A 23,071-nucleotide genomic window follows, 5' to 3' on the forward strand; every position below is an offset into this window, starting at 1 on the left:
GCAATTCACTGGAACAAAAAGAATGTTTATTTTCAAAAATTAGAGAAAGAATGTGTTTAGGTGCTTTCTTCCTTTTGAGTTTTCATTTGTTTACTTAGTATAATTATTAAGATTGAATAGGTCTTTTAGTTGCCAGATTCACAAAGAACACTTAGGTGACTCAGAGAAACAAAAAAAATCAAGAATATAAACTGTGTAATTCAGCCTTGTCTTGAGAAACAATGTTGAACCATAGTAAAGGAGATCAGTGTTTTCTAAAGACAACAGATATATAGGATGTAAACCAAAGAATAAGCATTTCACAGTCTTACACAAACTTAGTGTTTAAAAGGCATTAACTACCTTAATTAGATGAAATTTAGTGGATTTTGTTACATTATTTAGCTTATTTGCTTTTCATATAGGCAAAAGATTATGATAATCCAGTTTTTATGGTACTTTACAATGCCATTGGGGATATGTGAACAAATATCTTAACCAAATTTTCGTTTATGTGCCTTCCCTCCCCCCGAAGGGTGTAATCTCTTTCCATTTCTCTTTCTTTTTTTCTCTCAGGCTCTGCACGGAATTTTCCTCTCCTCTTCAACCTGATGGTGTAACACATGATCACGTGTTAGTTGTCTTGTTTTCCTCTGGGTCGCATGGGTACTTCTATTTCCTTTTCCTTTTTCATCTTTTCTCTCATTATGGTCTCTAACAAGATCCTCTCCAGGGTCCCTCTGATCTCTGTGCTAACAGGAAAGCACGGGAATGATGGAAAGGAAGACAAAGAAAGTCCCAAAAGCAGCTGGGAGTCCTTGGTTCTAACCATCTCTATGGAAACAATTCCACAGAGATAGGTCTGGAAACAATTCTGTAGGGATCACTGGAGCAGTGGTGAGCCAGTCTCACCAAGCCTTATTTACAGGATACAACTTGCAAATGGGAATAGTTGACAAGATTTGTTGTTGTTGTTGTTGCTGTTGTTTTTTAAGAGAAGTAGTAAAATAAGAAGCCAAATAAAATGTACATTTATGACTATGTAGGGTTTTGTTTTTTGTTTTGAGACGGAGACTCCTTCTGTCACCCAGGCTGGAGTGCAGTGGCACGATCTCGGCTCACTGCAACCTCTGCCCCACCAGGTTCAAGCAATTCTTGTGCCTCAGTCTCCCAAGTAGCTGAGATTACAGGCGTGAGCCACCACACCCAGCCTATATAGTGTATTTTTTAACTCAAAACTTCCTACTGTAACAATAAAAAGGCAAAAGGAATGCGTAAACCAATTTCAAGTCCTTCCTGAGCATCACATTGGCAAAGAGTGCCTAACCCAAAGAAATTATGGCAAGCAAGCAAGCAAGCAAGCAGCAGTTTGGTAGTGAAAAATCATTCATGTCATTAGAATGATTTTAAGATTGTGACCCATAACCACACAAAATATGCGGAAGGAATGCTAAATTCAATCAGGCAGTAAAACAAATTGAATTCAAGCAAGGAGTGAAGGAGATTACAGAATTCCATCTACCAAATCAGTTTGAAAGACTGAAAGGGTAAAAATAGCCATGTAACTTGAACCCAGGAGGACCAAGGGAAGAACTCCATCAGAATTGTGGGAGCTTAGAGTCTTATTAATACCGCAATTATTTTTTTAAAAGGAGGGAGAGGGGTTGGGACTCACAGTGTCAGTGATAATGGGACTATAAAGTTTCAGGCCTGTTCAAAAAGTCTCCAGGCAATAAGCTAGTAACCACAGGTCTCCTGAAATGGTAACTCCAGTGTTAATTAGGTGACATAACCTCAATTTTCCAAAAATGATGTCTGTTTCCTTAAGTTATAGATATTTGTAACCTCACGAAGGTTCATAGTGTTTTAAGACCCTGGCCCTTCGGTAAAACCACATGGGCTCCAATTCTAGCTCTACCACTCAACTGTGTGACCTTGGGCAACTATTTTCACTTCTCTAGGACTTAGGCACTTCATCTATAAAATGAAGATACTTATTTTTCAGGGTTGTAAAGAGTACAGTGTGTAGGTTACGCTACACACTGTACTCTTTACAACCCTGAAAAATAACTATGAGCCATTGTTATTACAGCATCCTTGTTTGGTTTTCCATCTCTTTTAATGATGATAACACTGTCCTTTCTGCCTTCCACTCAGTACTTTTAGGGAGTGGGCCATTGTGTGTATGTGAGCACCATGTTCTTACTGCCCCACACTCGTCTTAGGCAGGTTTGAGGATGAATTAAAGCCTTAAAATGTCTTACATCCTACACACTGCAGATCTCATGGGAGAAAAAATTATACATCCTCCTACGTTGCTAACACCTCGCACCCTACCTCCAACAGACTTCCCAATGTCTGTACCACAAAGTTCAAAGTCTTTTGGCCAGACGTTGAAGACTGTCTACAATCTAGCTTCACCCACATTTCTAACATTACGCCATCTTCCTGACGCTTTGCACTGGAACTTGCACTGATTTTTTTTTTTTTTTTTTTGTGGGGGGGTGTGGGACGGAGTCTCGCTCTGTCACCAAGGCTGGAGTGCAGTGGCGCGATCTCGGCTCACTACAAGCTCCACCTCCTGGGTCCACTCCATTCTCCTGAGTAGCTGAGACTACAGGGGCAAGCCACCACGCTCGGCTAATTTTTTTTTTTTTTTTAGTAGAGACAGGATTTCACCATGTTAGCCAGGATGAACTTGCACTTATCTCTTTACCAGGCTTCCCCTTAACTCTTCGCGCAGAAATTTGGTTTTTTGTTGTTGCTGTTTTTGAGACAAGGTCGCCCAGGCTGGAGTGCACTGATGCAATCACGACTCACTGCAGCCTCAACCTCCAGGGCACAAACCATCCTCTTGCCCAGCCTCCCGAGTAGCTGGGACTACTTGGGAGTCCCATCTACTCCCATGTGCTGCCATCACGCCCAGCTATTCTTTGTATTTTTTGTAGAGACAGCGCCTCACTATGTTGCCCAGGCTGGTCTCCAACTCTTAGGCTCAAGCGATCCTCCCGCCTCGGCCTCTCAAAGGCGTGAGCCACCGCGGCCGGCCTTTTTTGGAACTTAAAAAAAAGGCCATATGTCATTAAAAACCTTAGTGGCATGACTGCAAAACCAAAATGTACTCATTAGGTGTCACATGGAAGCGCAATTTTCAACAACGCAAAACTACAGAAAACAACCCAACGTCGGCCTCCACAGGCTAATCAGTCCCCGAGGCACTGACGGCGGGAGAGATAAAAACGCGAAGGCCAGGGGAGAAAGAGAGGAAGGATTTGCAGAGAGAACGGAAACGTGGACACGAATTCACGGGGTCCCGCGCGGCGCACCGGGACGAAGCGCGCTGGGGGACGGCCAGCAGCTCCGGGCCAGAAGGAAGCAGACACCCAGCCCGAGAGCCGAAATCGGCCCTGGTGGACGTTTTCATCTTCGCGGCCCAGAAACACTCCTGTTTTTCACAGGACAATGCAAACATGGTGGACCAGAAAATCCGCCCCGCGTCTGCCGGCCGAACCACGTGGCGCCCTTTCCGCGCCGTCGATGCCGAGCAAGGGCGGGGCCCTCACGGAATTTGTTCACGGTGGGGGCAGATCACCGTAGAACTTCTCCAGACCGCGACAGCACGGTTCCTTTTACACATTGGCAGAACTGTCATTGCCATCGCCCCGAAGCGGCAGAATGGTATGCTCTGAAAACTAGATGGTTCTACCGTAAGCAAGAAAGACTGCACGCACGGCAGCTCTTTAACTGGACCAGCCTCTGCTCTGTCTACCTCGCCCCCAACAGCTGGGCAGCCCACCACCGCGCAGGCGCGTTTCGTGCTGCCAGCGCCAGGCGAACCTGACTTTCCCGTCTCGCGAGAGTGGGGCCGGCCGTCTTCGCAGTTCTCGCTCCGCCCCCCGCTTCTTGCTCGCTCCCTCCCATCCCCCCAAGCCAGTTGCTGTGCTGCGCAGCTCCCTAAGCGGTTGTCACCGCTGGAGACGGTTGGGAGAACCGTTGTGGTGAGCGCTACACGAGGCAAACGACTTCTCCCTTCTCTCGACTGGACCCCGCGAGCAGCAGAGTCGGCGTAACTATCGCCTGACAGGGTATCTGAAGTAAAAGGGGGTAGGTTGGGCTGGTGGTTTCAAGAGCGGAGTCGGGAGAAGGACGAAAGAGGCCGGGAGGGGCTGGGTTGGGGGGTAGTGCGGTGGTCGCCGCTCAGAGGCCGCCGCCTGGAAGCGGCGGGGCTGCGCCTCCCGGACCATCTCCCACTTCAAGGAGGGCGGCCTGCCGATGGGAGGACTTGCTCAGGTGGAACTCAGTGGACGACGCCGAGGCCCGAAGTAGGGGACATCCAGCATTTCCCCCTTTCCCTGCTGGCTTGGCCTCCGCCATTTTGGGTACAGTGGCGCGGCCACCTCGGCTTCCCGCCCTTCCCCGCTCTTTTTACTTTTTGTCCCCCAGCTTCCGAAAACTGATCTAGAAGGCCAGGGGAGGGGGTGGTCAAAGCTCCCTGGAAGGGGTGAGGGTGGGTAGTGAAGCGAGCAGGGAAAGACCGGGCAGTTGGGTGGAGGGAGGATCGGGGTTGCCGGGCGCGCTCCCGATGGAAATGGCGCCGGATGGGCCTGGCCTCCCACCGCGGCCTCCCTTCCTCCGCAGTCTCGGCAGGGCTACCTGGGCTGACGGGACTGCGAGTGACTTCTGACGCAGATTCCCAAGATGAGAGAGGCTGGAGCTGGGGGAGGAAAGCCAATGGCGACGAAGGTGCTCAACTCTCAAATCCAGGACAAAGGAGGCAGACGGCCTCCTTTGTAATTCCGCCGCCCGGTGGCGAAGGGTTTTAAGCCAGGCTTGGCTGCTGGCGGGAGGGGGAAGGGGCGTACTCTCCCTAGCTCTCTGGTCTCTAGGGCAGCTAGATAAACGGAAAGTCTCCTGGGAGGAATAAAGGACGCTTAGCCGGCCCTTATATTCCAGATTTGGAACTTCGAAAAGAGTACGTACTGATTTTCCAAAGGGGTTTTTTTTTTTTCATGTTTAAACGTTAATAAGGACTTCGGGGGTGATTTTGTAAGCAGAAAAGTGGGTGATTTATCAAATAGGAATGTGAAATGGACATGTTTCAAGTAGGTTGTCTGGGCCCAGTGAACTGTGATTGTTGCTTTTTGAACTTTGGGGGTGGGGGTGGGTGAGGTAGCAATTGTTTTGCGTAGTTTGGCATATATATATTAGAATTTGTTTTTAAGTTTCACTTTTGGGAAACAGTTAAAACAACCCAGGATGGTAGATGTGTATGTATTGGAATTGAGTTCCTTTCGATATTAAATCTTCCAAGAGTTGTTATTTTGTGCATTTTTTTTTTTTTTTCTTGGCATTAAGGCTCTAGAAGTAAAATACTTCAAAATACGGTTGTGGCTTTTTTTCTTTTGGTATCTAGGCTTTTTTTTTTTTTTTTAAGTGTAGGAGTATAGTACACTGTAATCGTATTTTAAACAAGGGAATAAGCCTATTAAACAGAAAAACAAATTGTAAACCCAGTCACGTGGTGGTGGTGTGATTCGGATGAGGGTCCTGAGAACTGGATCCGTAATTTTCATTGAAGACACAGTACAAAAGGGACGGGAAAGGCCTGAGAGTAAGAATTTCTGATAATTCATGTAAAACTTTATAAGAATATTGTTACCTACTTTTCCAGCTCTAAAAACAAAAACTTACTATTGTTGAAGATGTTCAGTGATGCTTTGTCAAGATTGCCAAGGAAAAGTTTACGAAAATCTTACCTTGAAACAGTAGGTTTGAGTGGCCGTTTGAAAAGATAGTCCAGACTGTCCTATAAAGTTATATATGCTATAACAAATAGCTTTACTAATTGGATTGGACTACACACACACACACACACACGTTTTTTCTGTCCTCTTTTTCAGTTGTGCCGTTATCTGGAAGTCCATCTTACTGCCTTTTTAAAATAATGTTATCTTTGATTTCGTTGTATTGGTAAACAACGGACTAAACTGCAGTAGATAAAAACATGGTTCATAGTAAACTAACGTTTTAGAGACCTTACCTCCTTAAGCTGTTAGGGGTGTGTCTAGTTTTTTTGTTTTTTTTAAAGAGCAAGCCCATTGGGAAGGAATGATGTAAATTTTCTGTTAAACTTAGATCATCAACACTTTTTCCAAAAAATAAAATTCATCCTCATTTCTTGACCACTGGGCTGCCATTTAGAAAGTTATTTATTGATGCGTAAAATCGTTTATGCATTACTTCAGAAGATAGGCTGTGCCTCCGTGTTAAGAGGATTCTCTATTTCATTTGTTCTCTAGTGGATGTTTTTTCTTTAATGACTTTGGTATATAATTCACATACCATAAACTTCACCAATTTTAAATGTACATTTTAGTGGATGTTAGTACATTGACAGCGTTGTGTGACCGTCACTACAATTTAATTTTAGAACATTTTTGTCACTGCAAAAAGATACCAGTACCCTTTACTGGTCATTCCCCTTGCTGGCTGGCATTCTCCTTCCCGTCAAGCCTCAGACAATCATGAATACAAATGGAGTTATACAATATGTAGTCTTTTGTGACTGGCTTGTTTCACTTGGTGTAATGTTTAAACAATTATATTTAAAGTCTCATAAAACTGACCAGAGCCATCCTCATATTTTAACTGTGGTATATTTTCTTGGTACTAGCACCTAGAATTCTTAAAGCAGAGTAGTGATTAGCCATGACATTGTTGGAAAGAAAGGTTGAGGTGGATTATCCTGAATAATTAGTAAACTGTTTTAAGTAGTTTCTGACAGCTTTATTAGAGCAGATTGCTTCTTCCTGTGCCCTTAGAGTTTTTCTTGTTTTTGTTTTGTAGGTAGGATTTTTAGTTTTGAAGGGGTTGGTAGAGTGAGGCTCTCTTTATTGTATATGCTTTGCATACAGGGTCGCCCTGTAAAATAGATTAAGTGTTCCGAATTTGGTTGGGTTTTACGCAATTAAAAATTGTGTTAAGTTTAGTGTTTATTATAGATAACATTGATAACACTTTTTTGTTTTCATTGGGTCTTATCATTGGTACAGACAGATCCAAAAATCCAATTGGCTTGCTAGTATTTTTTTCTTGTGAATTGCTACGATTTATGAGTAAATTAATTTTTTTCTTTTCTTTTTTTAAGCATTTGCTCCTTAAATGCAAACTACTAAAATCCTTTCACAACAGAGTAAGGTTGAATTTGCAGAGTTCTTAAATTTTTCATTAAGCAGTGAGGGTAGATCTGTACCACTTTTTCCGTTCTGTGTAAATCACCCTTTATGGGAAACACTTATTTTTTAGGTTGGTGCTATTAAAAAAAATAAATAAAACGGTAGGCGTTTTCAAAACATCTCTGAACTTTTTTTTTTTCAAACTGGGTTGGGGCCTCCTCCTCTCAGAGCTACTCTTTAGTATTAAACTTTTAAAAGCCTTCGCTGGCTTTGGGAAATAAAATTTTTAACAATTCTCAGTTCTCTTCGAGGTTTGAATTGTTTTCTGTCCTTTAAGGTTCACATATTTTGTGTATGGTATATCTTGTTGGCTTTTACAGGGCCTCTTAAAATCCAGTAACAGTTGCCATCAGTAAATGCTTAACATGAGGCAGACCAAGCACTTGAATAGTCCAGTGAGGTATAGATACCACTGCTATAGTTTACAATTGTAGAGGCTCAGAGGTTAAGTGGTTTAGGTAACCAGTGAATGGCAGAATAGGGATTCATACTATTTATTTGTGTGCATATTTTAAATGCATGAATTCTAGGGAAAAAAACTTTACCCTTTGCAGATGCCACCCCTAAGAGTTGCACCAACAAATAGATGACATGAAATTAAGCATTAGTGAATGCTGTTGATACGAAATATGATCTTCAAACATAAAGGAATCAAATGAACAAACTGTTTTGTTTACAGGGGAGGAGGTGGTGAGGGAAAGGTTTGAAATACTCAGGTGAGTAGGATTCCTACAGCTGCATAGTGAAATTTGTAAGGTTCTGGTAAGTTTCTGCAGCTGAAGGACTTCTGCATTCGCCTCTTTTGTAAATACTATGTAATTTTAAACGGAAGGATGGTTGCCTCTGGGGAAGGGAACTGGGAACTGAGGTCATTTTGGAGGCGAAGGGGGGCTTCTAGATGTACTTTTCATGCTTTATTTAAAAGTATATTACATATTTTTTAAAGTTTGTGTTTAAATCTATTTGATTAAAAAGTTGAGTAAACTGGTTTCTATGCACTGTCCAGTGGCTTCAAAAACACAGGTACTGTTGGAAGGCATTCGCTTTTGAGCAGCCTTTGACCTCAGTTTTAATCTAATTAATTCAGTCATTTTATAATCTTACTCTTGGTGAGTTTAAACTAGATTTGGCTATAATAGAGGTGAGAGTGCTGGCCCTTCAAAGACAGTTTGATGTGTTCAAAATTGTAGTGCATTTAAAAGGGTTAGACTTATGTGATATTTTTCCAACATGAGTTGCATTTTTTACTTAGGCTCTTGATGTTAGTGGATACTGGTATTATATGCAACTTCTGAATAAGTTTTAAAGAATTTGAATAATCAGGTGAATAAAAACCTGAAAAGTGGTTAATCAAAAGTTGAGAGATAAGGAAAGGCTAGAGTGGCATTCAGGGGACACAGTCAAATAGTTTGAAGACTCTGGTAGTAGAATTATGCAAGTTTTCTTAAAATTAGGCAATATATAATACTGATACTAAGAAATTCAGTACTTTTCTGTAGGAGGGCTCAGGTCTCACTGCCTTTTCCCTACCCCAAAATATGAAAGGTGGTCTACAGTTTTGTCATGGCATTGTCACGGGAGTTGGCCCCATGTTACATTTCCTCTTGTGGCACCTCTGAGAGGTGTTTCTTCATTACCTCTTGACAAGAGTATATTTTGATTGACTGCTCTATGTGCTTGTTTATTTTTTATAGCATTTAAATCAAACGGTATTGAGATGGATTGGGTTATGAAACATAATGGTCCAAATGACGCTAGTGATGGGACAGTACGACTTCGTGGACTACCATTTGGTTGCAGCAAAGAGGAAATAGTTCAGTTCTTTCAAGGTACCTCTAGTATTAGTCAAAGTTTAGTAATATTGTAATTTTATATTTGTATTGTTTCACTGTTTTTAATTTGTAAAACCCATTTTGATTTTGGAACTTTGAAGTTTAACTATGATAGTCTTGATTAATGTATTAAAATAATATGCTCCAATTAATATTCAATACAGAATGTGTAGAATATGTAAAACCTAATTAATGTGCAGTAACATATTTGAGAATTGTGATGAAATGAACCGTGAATTAGTATATGGAGCATATATTTGATTTGTAGCCTTTTTTCATGTAATATAGGTGGGCTTTTAGAGTGTGTGTAATTACACAGTGTTTTTACACTGGTCGCAAAAAAGATTTATTTAATCCAGTATTATTTGAAAAAAATCTTTCATTTGTATTTATGGGGTGATGGGAAACTAAGCTTTTTTGTTTTGTTTTGTTTAGACTTGTTTTAAATATTTGATTCAGATGGGAATGTTTCAGCCTTTAACACTGTTCCCCTTGATGGGGTTATTTGTCCTTGGGTTAAAGGGTTGGAAATCGTGCCAAATGGGATAACATTGACGATGGACTACCAGGGGAGAAGCACAGGGGAGGCCTTCGTGCAGTTTGCTTCAAAGGAGATAGCAGAAAATGCTCTGGGGAAACACAAGGAAAGAATAGGGCACAGGTGGGGATGGAGAGTTTGGGATGGTGTTAAATTTTTATTTTTGGGGGTTGTGGGTCACTATTGCTTAAATGGGGGGGTAGCCATAACATTTTTCTGGGGTAGTTTAAAAGAATTGATAATTAATCTAAATTTAACTTGGAAACTACAGATTTGGGTGGGGAATTAATGCTAATAAATTAAAAGTAGATTGTTTCCATTTCTCTGTAGGATGTTGTTGATAAATGCTTTTGTATAATCACCTATTTCCTTTAAAACACCTATTATGTACTAAAAGAGACAAAGTAAAAATATATTTATACTTTATGAATTGTTTTCAGTGACTAATTTCTTTGTAAAACTTAAATATTTAATTAAGTTTGTAGGTTTAAACTGTTAACTTACGGTGTATTTAGGCAATTTAAATTGGGTTATGTATCTAGATGTAGAAAAACTTACTGCATTTTGCCCAGTATCTAATTTACACTAATACATTTATGCTGAAACCTGTACCTTAAAACGTTTTTAAATAGGTATATTGAGATCTTCAGAAGTAGCAGGAGTGAAATCAAAGGATTTTATGATCCACCAAGAAGATTGCTGGGACAGCGACCGGGACCATATGATAGACCAATAGGAGGAAGAGGGGGTTATTATGGAGCTGGGCGTGGAAGTATGTATGACAGAATGCGACGAGGAGGTGATGGATATGATGGTGGTATGTGTATCTAATGAACAAAGGTTCTGTTGTCATTTTCTTAATGTTCCTGACACTTTGTCAAGAAATACAGAAATGGCAGTAATTTCAGTACCTGTTAGGTTTTAAAACCTGTTCAAAATATGGATTCCCATGGCTAGCTGTGGGACTTGATTGATGCACATATTGGCACCTAGAAAACTTACACAGAAATTAAAATTTAGATGTTGGCATATTTTGACCTTTTTTTGCTTAAGGATGAAATTTAATTTACATGTCTGAACTTAACCTTTTGAGAGTTTAAATTTCCATCACATGTTGACTGCTTTTTTCATAGACTTTAAGTTGGGAATTGCAAACTGCAATCAAGTTACACATACTGTTTACCACAAAATGTTTTTGTAAACTAGATTATAAAATTTATCTCTGGAAAGTGTATAGTCATGTATTTCTCCTTAAATTACACAGGTTATGGAGGTTTTGATGATTATGGTGGCTATAACAATTACGGCTATGGGAATGATGGCTTTGATGACAGAATGAGAGATGGAAGAGGTAAAATAAATATTAAAGACATTTTTATTCATAGGTAAATTTTAGTATTTGCTTTGCAAGCTCTTAGTGGTAATATAGGAAACTTGTATAAGAAAGGTAATTCAGACAAATTTCAGTGCATTCCTATACAGAGCTTTATACCTTGTATAGTATGTATGTATACTTCCCTACCTAGATCTGTAAGAGTTTATAATCTTGGCAAATTGTGTTTTCTAGGTATGGGAGGACATGGCTATGGTGGAGCTGGTGATGCAAGTTCAGGTTTTCATGGTGGTCATTTCGTACATATGAGAGGGTTGCCTTTTCGTGCAACTGAAAATGACATTGCTAATGTGAGTAATTTTTAATAACTATTAGTGGTTTTATACTTATCCTGGTAGCTACATTTTTAAGCCCTTCTTAATGGTCTCGTGTTTATAGCTTAATACCAAAATCCCTTGAATAGAAAAATAGATCTACCTTTAACTCTAATCACTGATGGATATTTTTGTATCCATTGTGTGTTAACCTACATAGGATTCAAGCAAGTAAAAAGCTACATTCTTAAAGTCCAGTTAAGAATATAATGAAAGACTGATCCACATAGAATGGTGATGACTATATACCATGTTGTGCTGGTGTCTTTTGTTGTACTGTTTTTTTGCTTGCTTTTTTTTTTTGTTTTTTTTGTTTTGTTTTGTTTTCTTTTCTTTTTTGAGACGGAGTCTTGCTCTGTCGCCCAGGCTAGAGTGCAGTGGCGTGATCTTGGCTCACTGCAACCTCCATCTCCCGGGTTCAAGTTATTCTCTTGCCTCGGCCTCCTGAGTAGCTGGGATTACAGGCACACTCCACTGTGCCTGGCTGATTTTTTTGTATTTTTAGTAGAGATGGGGTTTCGCCATGTTGATCAGCCTGTTCCTGACCTTGTGATCTGCCTGCCCCAGCCTCCCAAAGTGCTGGGATTACAGGCGTCAGCCACCACGCCTGGCCTGTATTAGGTTTTGAAAGAGTGAATATATAAGTATTAATTATTTAGTTTGGCTTTCTAGGCTAGGTAGTGATTAGAAACTGAGGAGTTGAAAATAACAGAAATAGATACTGGTGTTGTCATTGATGTGAAACTGGTTGGTTTCAGATTTGTTAGGAGGTCAGCAAACTTCAGTTGACAGGCTGAATCCGGTCGCACCATTCCTCTGCCTGTTGAGTAGTTACATTAGAGACCCAATGGCCATTCAAGCCAAAAGTACTATCTGGCTTTAAATGCAATAGTTTGCTCTAGATCTTACTGGGAATCAATTGGCCTGAGTTCTAAGTGCTTTTAATGATAGTTTAAAACCTGGCTACCTTATGATTAGAACCAAATGATACCTTTTGGGGAACAATTTCATATAGTTTTAAATAGTAGGTTTATTCAAACCCCATGGTTCCAAATCATGATAGCCCCATTTCTCTCTCTCTCTCTCTCTCTCTCTCTCTGTATTTTTTTTGAGACAGAGTCCCCCACTCTGTCTCCCCAAGGCTGGAGTGCAGTGGCGTGATCTTGGCTTACTGCAGGCTCCTCCTCCCGGGTTCAAGCGATTCTCTGTCTCAGCCTTCTGAGTAGCTGGGCTTATAGGCGTGAGCCACTGCATCCCGCCTATCTCCTTATTTTAAAAGCAGTAAATTCTTTACATTATCCCTAAGTGTATACTCTGTATATTCACAGAACCTCTGTAGTTGACTTAAGTTATTAGTCTGGCAGGGCAGTTTCCTAATTGATGAGGAAAAATCAAGGTATGTGGTAATTTACTTTTAATGTTCTCAATAGAAAAGTAAGTAACCAGTGTTTTCTTTTATTTAGTTCTTCTCACCACTAAATCCAATACGAGTTCATATTGATATTGGAGCTGATGGCAGAGCCACAGGAGAAGCAGATGTAGAGTTTGTGACACATGAAGATGCAGTAGCTGCCATGTCTAAAGATAAAAATAACATGCGTAAGTAATGTCTTTGGCACGCTTATTTCCTAGACGTGAATTTATAAAATAAGAGGCTCTAAGATGTGTAGGCAACGCTTGGCAGTTGTTGGGATCTAAAACCATTTGACCTCTATAATGGCTTTTTGTGGGCTTTATATATCGCTGTACTAGTAATTGATAAGCATACTTTGTTTAATATTACTTAACTGATCTTTTTTAGAAAGCTTGTATTGATGAATTTGATCCATCATTCCTTTCTCCCATTACTCTTTTTTTCTTAAAGAACATCGATATATTGAACTCTTCTTGAATTCTACTCCTGGAGGCGGCTCTGGCATGGGAGGTTCTGGAATGGGAGGCTACGGAAGAGATGGAATGGGTATGTAAAGTTTTTAAAATATGCAGGGTTAGCTACTTATCAATGAGTCTCAATTTTTTTTCTTGTTTTTTTTTTTTTTTTAAAGATAATCAGGGAGGCTATGGATCAGTTGGAAGAATGGGAATGGGAAACAATTACAGTGGAGGATATGGTACTCCTGATGGCTTGGGTGGTTATGGTAAGTATCTCTAGTTCAGTTTGTGTTAGTCCCCATATGTAGTGCAAACTTTAAAGTGCAGGTATTACTTTTATTACTTTATGCACAGATATCTCCTGCTGAGTGATTCTTAATATCTTTTTCTTAAGGCCGTGGTGGTGGAGGCAGTGGAGGCTACTATGGGCAAGGTGGCATGAGTGGAGGTGGATGGCGTGGGATGTACTGAAAGCAAAAACACCAACATACAAGTCTTGACAACAGCATCTGGTCTACTAGACTTTCTTACAGATTTAATTTCTTTTGTATTTTAAGAACTTTATAATGACTGAAGGAATGTTTTCAAAATATTATTTGGTAAAGCAACAGATTGTGATGGGAAAATCTGTTTTCTGTAGGTTTATTTGTTGCATACTTTGACTTAAAAATAAATTTTTATATTCAAACCACTGATGTTGATACTTTTTATATACTAGTTACTCCTAAAGATGTGCTGCCTTCATAAGATTTGGGTTGATGTATTTTACTATTAGTTCTACAAGACGTAGTGTGGTGTAATTTTAGAGGATAATGGTTCACCTTTGCATAAACTGCAAGTCTTAAGCAGACATCTGGAATAGAGCTTGACAAATAATTAGTGTAACTTTTTTCTTTAATTCCTCCTGGACAACACTGTAAATATAAAGCCTAAAGATGAAGTGGCTTCAGGAGTATAAATTCAGCTAATTATTTCTATATTATTATTTTTCAAATGTCATTTATCAGGCATAGCTCTGAAATCTAGGTATTGATTTCTGAATATGCATAATTGTGTTACCTGGGTATGGGAGTGTTGGAAGTTTGTTCTAGCCCTAGATTTTGGAGTAAAATCCCTTCAGCACTTGACTGAAATACCAAAAATGTCTCCAAAAAATTGATAGTTGCAGGTTATTGCAAGATATCTTAAGAGTAGGGTTAAGATTCTCAGTGACACAAGAATTCAGTATAAGTACATAGATATTTACTATGGAGTATAATTCTCACAAATGTATTTTAAGTTTTCTGCCCAATAGAGCATATGGTTTTTAAGTAACTGTATAAATGATGACTTTTAAAAAATGTAAGCAACAAGTCCATGTCATAGTCAATTAAAACAATCCTGCAGTTGGGTTTTGTATCTGATATCTGCTTGGAGTTTTAGTTTAAAGAATCTATATGTAGCAAGGAAAAGGTGCTTTTTAATTTTAATCCCTTTGATCAATATGGCTTTTTTCCAAATTGGCTAATGGATCAAAATGAAACCTGTTGATGTGAAATCAGTTATTGAACTTGTTACTTGTTTTTGCCAGAAATGTTATTAATAAATGTCAATGTGGGAGATAATAATAGTATGGCGTCTGTCCTAGAATGTTTTGTGTCAGTTACTAATTCAAAAATCAGATTGGTAGAAGGTACTACATACGATGTCTACAATTTAGGAGAGGGAGCCCCAGGGCAGCCTATGTATGTGGAGCCTCATGATGGAAGCTATGATTCATCTTAATGCTTGTACCCACTTCCTTTAATGAGCAATTTAAATATTAGGGCATACACCACCTGTCTTTTTTGAAAGTTACATGTGTTTTATTTTCCCAGGATTACCCTCTTAACATAAGCAGTAAAAGTATACAGTATTAATGAAACCAAAGTTGCCCTTTTAAAGCAGGCTAATTTTCCAAATCTTTATTTAGTTCATAAAATTCACATTTTATTTTTTAAACATAGGTTAGAAGAATTACAATTGTAATTCCTTGGCACCATGATAGCATTATTGTGGTAGTACTGCTAGGTTAGGGAATGGTATGTTAAGTCTGTTTTGAAAAGTAAAACGAGTTCACAATCACAAAATACAGATTGTTAAAAGTTCTGTAACAAAAAAATCCAAAGTTAGCATAGTTTTTAAATAAGCCAAAACTACATGGAGCAAGTTGCTGTCATAAAAGCTGCCTAAAAAAAAAAAGTCAGTGGTGATACATGAGTTTTGAAAAGTGAGAAACTTAAAGGGTGACTAAAAATCATGGTTTGGTGAATGAAATCAGCCTTGGAATTTAAGCAACTTAAGTCACATTTAAAAATTTGTTCTAAGCACAGTAATAAAAAAGCCTATTTGAAAACTTTCATTTATGCTTATTCAATAATCATAAAAATGTTAGCCCATCCCACCTATCAATATAAAATGGTTCAAGAATATAATTCCTATCTTGAGGACATTTCTATCAGTATTCAAGAAAGACCATCTAAAAATCTGTCACATCTGACAGCTTAAAAGCTGACTGGAAATTTACGGGTTTTGGAGAAAATAGATCTTCAAGTATACTTAGGCTATTCAGAAAATTTTAAATTTCATAGAAGTATATATTCATGAGGAAAAGATCCTGCAGTATTAATAAGCAACTCCTTTGTGGGCAGGGAGGTACCTAGGATTAACCACTAAACACAATGCTCTTAATCCATAAATTTCCTATGTATTTTTTATAGGCTCACAAACTTAAAGTGCACAGTTAATTAATGTAAAAAATAGGATACTGAATCGTGATAGTGTTCATGTGACTATTCAGAGGTAATTTATACAAGTTAAATTCTTGGTATGCCATAAGCAATATAACTTGGATTAGTGTTCATTGAGTCAGCTTGAAATAGGTCAAGTGTACTGGCCAGGTGCAGTGGCTCATGCCTGTAATTCCAGTATTTTGGGAGGCCGAGGCAGGTGGATCACCTGAGGTCAGGAGTTCGAGACCAGCCTGGCCAACACGGTGAACCCGTCTCTACCAAAAATACAAAATTAGCTGGGTATGGTGGCACATGTCTGTAGTCCCAGCTACTTGGGAGGCTGAGGCAGGAGAACTGCTTGAACCCGGGAGGTGGAGATCGTGCCATCGCACTCCAACCTAGGCAACAAGAGTGAAACTCCATCTCGAAAAAAAAAAGAAATAGGTCAAGTATGTATATTTCATCATCTCAACGCCCTTGGCATAGAGGCGCTCAGTGGACATGGTGAAATGTTACTGTGGATGTATACAGGTTGGCCACTACAATGTGATGCTCCCTAAAATTTACTCCAATGAAAATGTTAATACAAAATTTTTTGAACTGAACTCTAATACATTACCAAAGCAAAGTTCTGATTTTTTTTCTCACTTTTAATGCTTAGAGGAGAGGATCTTTATAAGGAGCCTGTAATATCTCCTACTATTACATACTTTTTTTTCTGGGGAGGGATTTGTGTTTTCATCTTTGAATTGGGGTCTGAGTCACCCCTTAAAAAAAGAGCAATTTAGTGAAACAGCATATGGGACGATCTATAAATCAGGAAAAGAAAGATGGTTATATGTGGGAGGCTGAGGCGGGCGGATCACTTGAGGTCAAGAGTTCGACATCAGCCTGGCCAACATGGTGAAACCCCATCTCTACTAAAAAAATAATCAGCCGGGCATGGTGGTGTGTGCCTGTAATCCCAGCTACTCAGGAGGCTGAGGCAGGAGAATCACTTGAACCCAGGAGGTAGAGGTTGCAGTGAGCCAAGATCTCGCCACTTCACTCTAGCCTGGGCAACAGAGACTCTGTCTAAAAAAAAAAAAAAAAAAACAAGACTTCCTTTCAAGATTAGAAGGAAAAAAGTTGAGGCTGAGGCCAAATAATGCCCCTTCTAATTTAATCTACTGTAGCTGAAAATCATCAGCAAGCACAACAATAACTGATTTTTAAAAAGACCAAGAGGAAATTCTGTAGGACAAAATATTGGCTCTGTCTAATGCAAAAGAAGCAAAGGGAGAGGGGGAGAAGAAAGGGCAAATAAATATAGTTGAAATCTTACAAAGATAATGAAAATCTGTTGAATTAGAATATTAATACTTCTAAAAAGTTTTATGCATTTCCAGTCTCAGAACTGTGAAGCTTTAAAGTGCATTAGAATTGCAGGCACCACCAAATTGACAGAATTCAGAAGAAAAAAACAATCTGAAGCCTTATTTTTAAGAAGGCCTTTACAAGATAAGGCAAGTTGTGTTAACTCTGCTATCTGGCCTTTTAATGAGTTACATGATTTTTAAGCATGCTGTGTTGAAAATTCATTTTGAATAACAATGGGGAAGGAAATATCATAACTTGTAATTTCCATGAGCTGAATATGTAGAAGATAAACTGGTACCAAATACTGACCGAAAGCCGCTTAAGAAGAGCTGTCTGGTTACCTTTGTATACAACATCATAACATTCATTGTAGGTAATTTCATATATAAGGATTTAGTTCTGGAGTCTCAGGGCAAGTTAGATGAACATCTCTGAATCAGCAATGCATGACAGGAATCACAAACCCGTACTGGTTTTGGTGAAGAAGGCAAAGGTAGTTCGTTGTCAGAGCAGGCATTACAGAAAATTTCCCCACAGTTTCTACAGTGGTGCTATTAAATAAATCAGAGGGGGGGAAAAAAAACTTTAATAAGCATTTTTGCATCCCAAATTTTGGGACTCACTTCCTACCTCCCTTACCTTTCTCTTGGAGAGTGAGAATTCCTTTTCACAAAGTTTACAATGTGTTGCTTCTTTGTCTTTCAGCCAAACCAGTCCCTAGTAAGAAGAAAATATTAATGCTCAAATTGGTAACACTAAAAATTACATGTGAAAACTTTTTCCCCAAGAACATTATTTATAGGGATAGATATATGAAGAATGAAAAATAAGTTATTTTCTTTGAGAGATGTATATATTTGTAGATAAAATATGTATGGAATTAGCCTCAAAATATTCTGGGTTGGGGAGGGGGATGTGGATTAAGTATAAAAACAAGATTGCAGCCAGGTGACAATGGCTCACACCGGTAATTCCAGCTACTCGGGAGGCTGAGGTAAGAGGATCGCTTGCGGCCTAGAGTTCAAGACCAAGCTGGGTGACATAGAGTCTGTCTCTTAAAAATTGAAAAAATGAAAAATCAGGACTACACATGAGAAATATTGAATATAGGCAATGGTTCATTTCACTCTTTTATACAATTGTGTATGTTAGAATATACACGTAAAAATGCTTTAAAGAGGTAAAAATCTGTTACTGATGGGAATTCTCTTCAGGAAAAGAAAGATTAAAAGAACCTCAAAAATACTCCAACAACATTTTATTTTTTAAATGTTTGTGGGTACACAGTAGTTACATATTTATGGGGTACATGGGATGTTTTGATACAGGCATGCGATGTGAAATAAGCACATCATGGAGAATGGGGTATCCTAGTCCAACAATACTTAAAGATAAATTCTCACTGTGTGAAATGCAACAGGTTGGCATTATGTATAACTTATACCTTAAGACCCTAAAATTTGAAGAAAATTAGGGAAATCAGATATTGAAGTTCATTATTTTATAAGACCTCTTTAGGAGGCCGAGGCAGGAGGATTGCTTGAGGCCGGGAAGACTGCCCTGAGGAACAAAGACTCCATCTTTACAAAAAAATTAACCAGGCTGCGTGGCATAAGCCTATAGTTGCAGCTACTCTGGAAGCTGAGAAGGCAGAATCGCTTAAGCCCAGGAGTTTGAGGCTGCAGTGAACTATGATTGTGCCACTGCACTTGAGCCTGAGCAACAAAGTGAGACCCTGTCTCCAGAAAAAAGGCGGGGAAAAAAAGGACCTCACCTTAAGAAGTTTTACATGGCTATTTCCGTCAACTTCTATAATATTTAATAGCTGCTATGTAAACGTTAGTAAAAAATGGATGTAAGTAGTCTTAGGCAGTATTTATAATAACCTGACTTTTTTTTTTTTTTTTTTTTTTGAAGAGACAAAGAGTCTCACTCTGTTGCCCAGGCTGTAGTGCGGTGGTGCAATCTCAGCTCACCGCAACCTCTGTCTCCCGAGTTCAAGTGATTCTCCTGCCTCAGCCTCCCTGTAGCTGGGATTACAGGCACACGCCACCATGCCCGGCTAATTTTTATATTTTTAGTAGAGATGGGGTTTCAAAATGTTGGCCAGGATGGTCTCAAACTCCTGATCTCAGGTGATCCGCCCACCTCGGCCTCCCAAAGTGCTGGGATTACAGGCATAAGCCACCAAGCCCAGCCTACTTGACCCATTGTTAACTAGCTTGCTTAACCAATCTTGGCTAGAAAGACCTTTCTTCCCCTATGAAGGCAACTTTGTTAGATGATTATCAGCTTTACAATGAGAAGACCCAGATGAAGGAGGAGCCTCAATACTGACTGATTTCCTAGAACATGTTCCTAAAACAGCCCAGACCAAAGAACCCAAGTATAACAGAAGATTCCAACTTGGACGTGGAGCAACTGCAACCTATAAATTACTACTGAAGCACAGGAACCTTTATTACCTATCACAGGAACCCTATTACCTTAGAGAGAAAAATTCTCCAAGCAAGAAAGGCCCATAGACACATTTCTAAAAACATGAGTTTTCTTAAAAGACTTTTCCAAAAGCAGAATTCTTAGAAAAAAAAAAAAAGACTAAGCATTCACAGATCAAGATCACAAGGTTAATTTCAGGTCTTTTTGTTTCACAGTCTTAATAACTAGCACTTATTGTACAGCAGAGATAATACAGTGTTGGCTACTGCATGTGAGGAAGCCTAAGTCTCCTTAGAACACAGGATTATAAGGGCTTTTTTAAACTAGATAGTTCATATCAGACAAACACCAGCAAAGAGTCAGATGGCTTGAATCATAGAATATATATTTTTTTAATGCAGGATGGGGGCCAGGTGCAGTGGCTCACACCTGTAATCCCAGCACTTTGGAGACTTTGAAAGGCCAAAGTGAGAGGCTCTCTTTAGACCAGGAGTTCAAGACCAGCCTGGGCAACATAGCAAGACCCCATCTCTAAAAAAAAAAAAAAAATTAGCCAAGTGTGGTGGCATGCACCTGTAGGTCCCAGCTACTTGGGAGGCTGAGGTGGGAGGATTGCTTCAACCCAGATGTTCAAGGTTACAGTGAGCTATGATTACGCCACTGCACTCCAGCTTGGGAAACAGAGGAAACTCTGTCTCTGAGGCGTAATAGTCCTTTCCAAAAAAAAAAAAAAAAGGCAGCAGCAGGAAGGGACCCTAAAAGATAATCTAACTTGATGAAAACCATACAAAGGAAAGTGATTTGCCAAATGTCCCAAAGCCACCTAGTGGAAGCAGCTTGTAAGGGCATTAGGTTCAGAAACAACCTTGCTGACTTTGACACTAGGCCTTTGGAGACTAGAACTTGAGACTAGGCCTTTGGAGACTTCTTTTCATTGAACTTACCTGCCGCCCTCCCAGGGAGAGAAGCTCACTTTAAGGTAAGCCTAGTGTGTCCCTGTGAAGAGATCTCAGACATGAGCACCTGCAGCCCTCTCATTTTACACATGAGAAAATGTAAAGCCTAGAGAGCTGAAGCTGCCTGCTCAAGGAAACAGCCATTTACCAGAAGAGCTAAGACTAGAACGGAACAACCTCTTGCTCTGCAAATGAACAGCAATTTTTCACTGCCCAATTCCAGGATGTTAGCTGCTAGACTTACACCCCCTAGATAGGAGACTATGGGATTCTTCTCTGGAGAAACTCACTGCTACAGAGAAAAGTACTGTAAATACTAAACATAAGCAGAAGGTACCCAATAGTTCACTAATCACAGTAGATTCCTCTATGGTGAGGCCTACCAGTCTATAACAACCCACCCAACCAACACACACACAAGGTTTCCAATAACCCTTATTTGTGCCTTTTATTGAAATTGGGGGATATCACAACATTTGAGAAAATTTCAGAGAATCGATAATGAGGCCGGGTACAATGGCTTACACCTATAATCCCACCACTTTGGGAGACTGAGATGGGAGGATCACTTGAGCCCAGGAGTTTGAGACCAGCCTGGGCAACACAGTGAGACCCCCCCACCATCTCTAAAAAATAAAAATTAGTGGGGTATGGTGATGTAGAGCTGTGGTCCTAGCAACTCAGGAGGCTGAGGAGGGATGATTGCTTGAACCCAGAAGTTCAAGCTTACAGTGAGCTATGATGGAGTCACTGCACTCCGGCCTGGGCAACAGAGACACTTTCTCTAAAAAAATTTTTTTTTAATTAAAGAAAAACATTTTTTAATGATAATATCAAACACAAAATATGACAAGATGCTATTTTTTAAAGGAAAAATGAGCAAATAATAGTCCATTGAATGTTAAAAATATGCCTGCAGAAAAAATATCCCACAGAAGGTTACACCTGAATCTAACCAAGGCTTTATTTTATTTTATTATTTAGATGGAGTCTTGCTCTGTCGCCTAGGCTGGAATGCAGTAGTGGGATCTCGGCTCACTACAATCTCCGCCTCCCAGGTTCAAATGATCCTCTTACTTCAGCCTCCCAAGTAGGTGGGACTACAGGTGCACACCACCATGCCTGGCTAATTTTTACATTTTTAGTAGAGATGGGGTTTCACCATGTTGGCCAGGTTGGTCTCGAACTCCTGACCTCAGGTCGATCCACCTGGCTCAGCCTCCCAAAGTGTTGGGATTACAGCCGTGAGCCACCGTGCTTGGCCTAATCAAGACTTTAGATTTAACTTCCAGTTCACAGGCAACAAGTAGACAGGAACAAGTAAACACTATAAACAAACATTCAGAGAAAATCCAGAATGTGAAAAACTGTTTAGGACGGCTGTTCCAGACCCTTCAGCTGGTCAATAGCATGGAAAAGAAAAAAATCAACTCACATATGAATCCAGTTTCCACATAAAAAAACTGGGAAAAGCAGATAATATTCTGTTAAAGATAGATGTGAGTAATAAGTATAAGGCAAAACAAAGTAATAACACAAAATACAGGAGAGATACTATAAAGAGGAGAGTGCAATTGAGAAGCAGATGGGGCTTCTAAGGTACTGGTCGTGTTCTATTATCACTAACCTAAGCAGAGAATACACAAGTTTTTGTTTTGTTTTGTTTTTTCAGAGAAAAGAGTTTTGTTCTTGTTGCCCAGGCTGGAGTGCAATGGCATGATCTCAGCTCACCACAACCTCCGCCTCCCAGGTTCAAGCAATTCTCCTGCCTCAGCCTCCTGAGTAGCTGGGGTTATAGGCATGTGCCACTATGCCTGGCTAATGTTGTATTTTTAGTAGAAACAGGTTTCTCCATGTTGGTCAGGCTGGTCTCGAACTCCTGACCTCAGGTGATCTGCCCGTCTCGGCCTCCTAAAGTGCTGGGATTACAGGCGTGAGCCACCGTGCCTGGCCCCACAAGTGTTTTTAAGTTGTACTATATATGCACTCTCATATGCATATTTCACAAAACTTTTTTTAGAGTTTACATAATTATGGTTTCGGCAAATATCCATGTATCCACACATCTTTTTGTTTGTTTGTTTGTTTTTTGAGACGGAGTCTCACCCTGTTGCCCAGACTGGAGCACAATGGTGCGATCTTTGGCTTACTGCAACCTCCGCCTCCCGGGTTCAAGCAATTCTCCTGCCTCAGCCTCCTAAGTAGCCGGGATTACAGGCATGTCCCACCACGCCCAGCTAATTTTTTCTTTTGTATCTTTAGTAGAGATGAGGTTTCACCATGTTGGCCAAGCAGGTCTCGAACTCCTGACCTTGTGGTCCACCTGCCTTGGCCTCCCAAAGTGCTGGGATTACAGGCGTAAGCCACCGCACCGCGCCTCCACCCATCTTTTTTTTTTTTTTTT

General features: G+C 39.9%; 3 protein-coding genes across 6 annotated transcripts in view; 1 reads left to right on the forward strand and 2 right to left on the reverse strand.

Moving 5' to 3' along the window:
* The window catches only part of PBLD (phenazine biosynthesis-like protein domain containing), a 50,918-nt gene extending 46,045 nt beyond the window's left edge, over window positions 1-4,873 (reverse strand). Inside the window, exon 1 of the mRNA XM_011927084.1 lies at window positions 4,633-4,873. The gene's annotated coding sequence lies outside the window, so the exon portion shown is untranslated. The remainder of the gene's footprint in view (window positions 1-4,632) is intronic.
* Window positions 3,859-14,770, forward strand: HNRNPH3 (heterogeneous nuclear ribonucleoprotein H3 (2H9)). 3 transcript variants are annotated; one of them, XM_011927064.1, is made up of 10 exons: window positions 3,859-4,083; window positions 8,909-9,043; window positions 9,569-9,707; window positions 10,217-10,401; window positions 10,849-10,935; window positions 11,152-11,267; window positions 12,755-12,890; window positions 13,156-13,251; window positions 13,337-13,429; window positions 13,558-14,770. In XM_011927064.1, the coding sequence occupies exons 2-10, from the start codon at window positions 8,932-8,934 to the stop codon at window positions 13,632-13,634; spliced, it is 1,041 nt and encodes a 346-aa protein (XP_011782454.1). In that variant the 5' UTR covers window positions 3,859-4,083; window positions 8,909-8,931; the 3' UTR covers window positions 13,635-14,770. The 3 variants fall into 3 exon arrangements, with proteins under 3 accessions (XP_011782454.1, XP_011782443.1, XP_011782464.1); XM_011927053.1 differs by having other exon boundaries at window positions 3,859-4,064; XM_011927074.1 differs by having other exon boundaries at window positions 3,859-4,064; window positions 10,217-10,356.
* A 2,498-nt stretch (window positions 14,771-17,268) lies between these two features.
* The window catches only part of RUFY2 (RUN and FYVE domain containing 2), a 60,377-nt gene continuing 54,574 nt past the window's right edge, over window positions 17,269-23,071 (reverse strand). Inside the window, exons 17-18 of one of the 2 annotated variants that reach the window (XM_011927046.1) lie at window positions 17,912-17,989; window positions 17,269-17,823 (exon numbers count right to left, since the gene is read on the reverse strand). In XM_011927046.1, coding sequence (XP_011782436.1) covers window positions 17,680-17,823; window positions 17,912-17,989 — 222 coding nt within the window. In that variant the 3' untranslated portion in view covers window positions 17,269-17,679. The remainder of the gene's footprint in view (window positions 17,824-17,911; window positions 17,990-23,071) is intronic. The other variant, XM_011927040.1, reaches the window with a different exon arrangement.

Source organism: Colobus angolensis, unplaced genomic scaffold (genome assembly GCF_000951035.1).
Source record: "Colobus angolensis palliatus isolate OR3802 unplaced genomic scaffold, Cang.pa_1.0 Scaffold12, whole genome shotgun sequence".
In the NCBI taxonomy this organism is placed as follows: domain Eukaryota; kingdom Metazoa; phylum Chordata; class Mammalia; order Primates; family Cercopithecidae; genus Colobus; species Colobus angolensis.

Excerpts from the sequence above, each read along its gene's own strand:
- HNRNPH3 (XM_011927064.1), top strand. The coding sequence starts at position 8,932 with ATGGATTGGGTTATGAAACATAATGGTCCAAATGACGCTAGTGATGGG. Across the intron at positions 9,044-9,568 it reads AATAGTTCAGTTCTTTCAAG|GGTTGGAAATCGTGCCAAAT; the intron begins GTACCTCTAGTA and ends CTTGGGTTAAAG. Across the intron at positions 9,708-10,216 it reads AAGGAAAGAATAGGGCACAG|GTATATTGAGATCTTCAGAA; the intron begins GTGGGGATGGAG and ends GTTTTTAAATAG.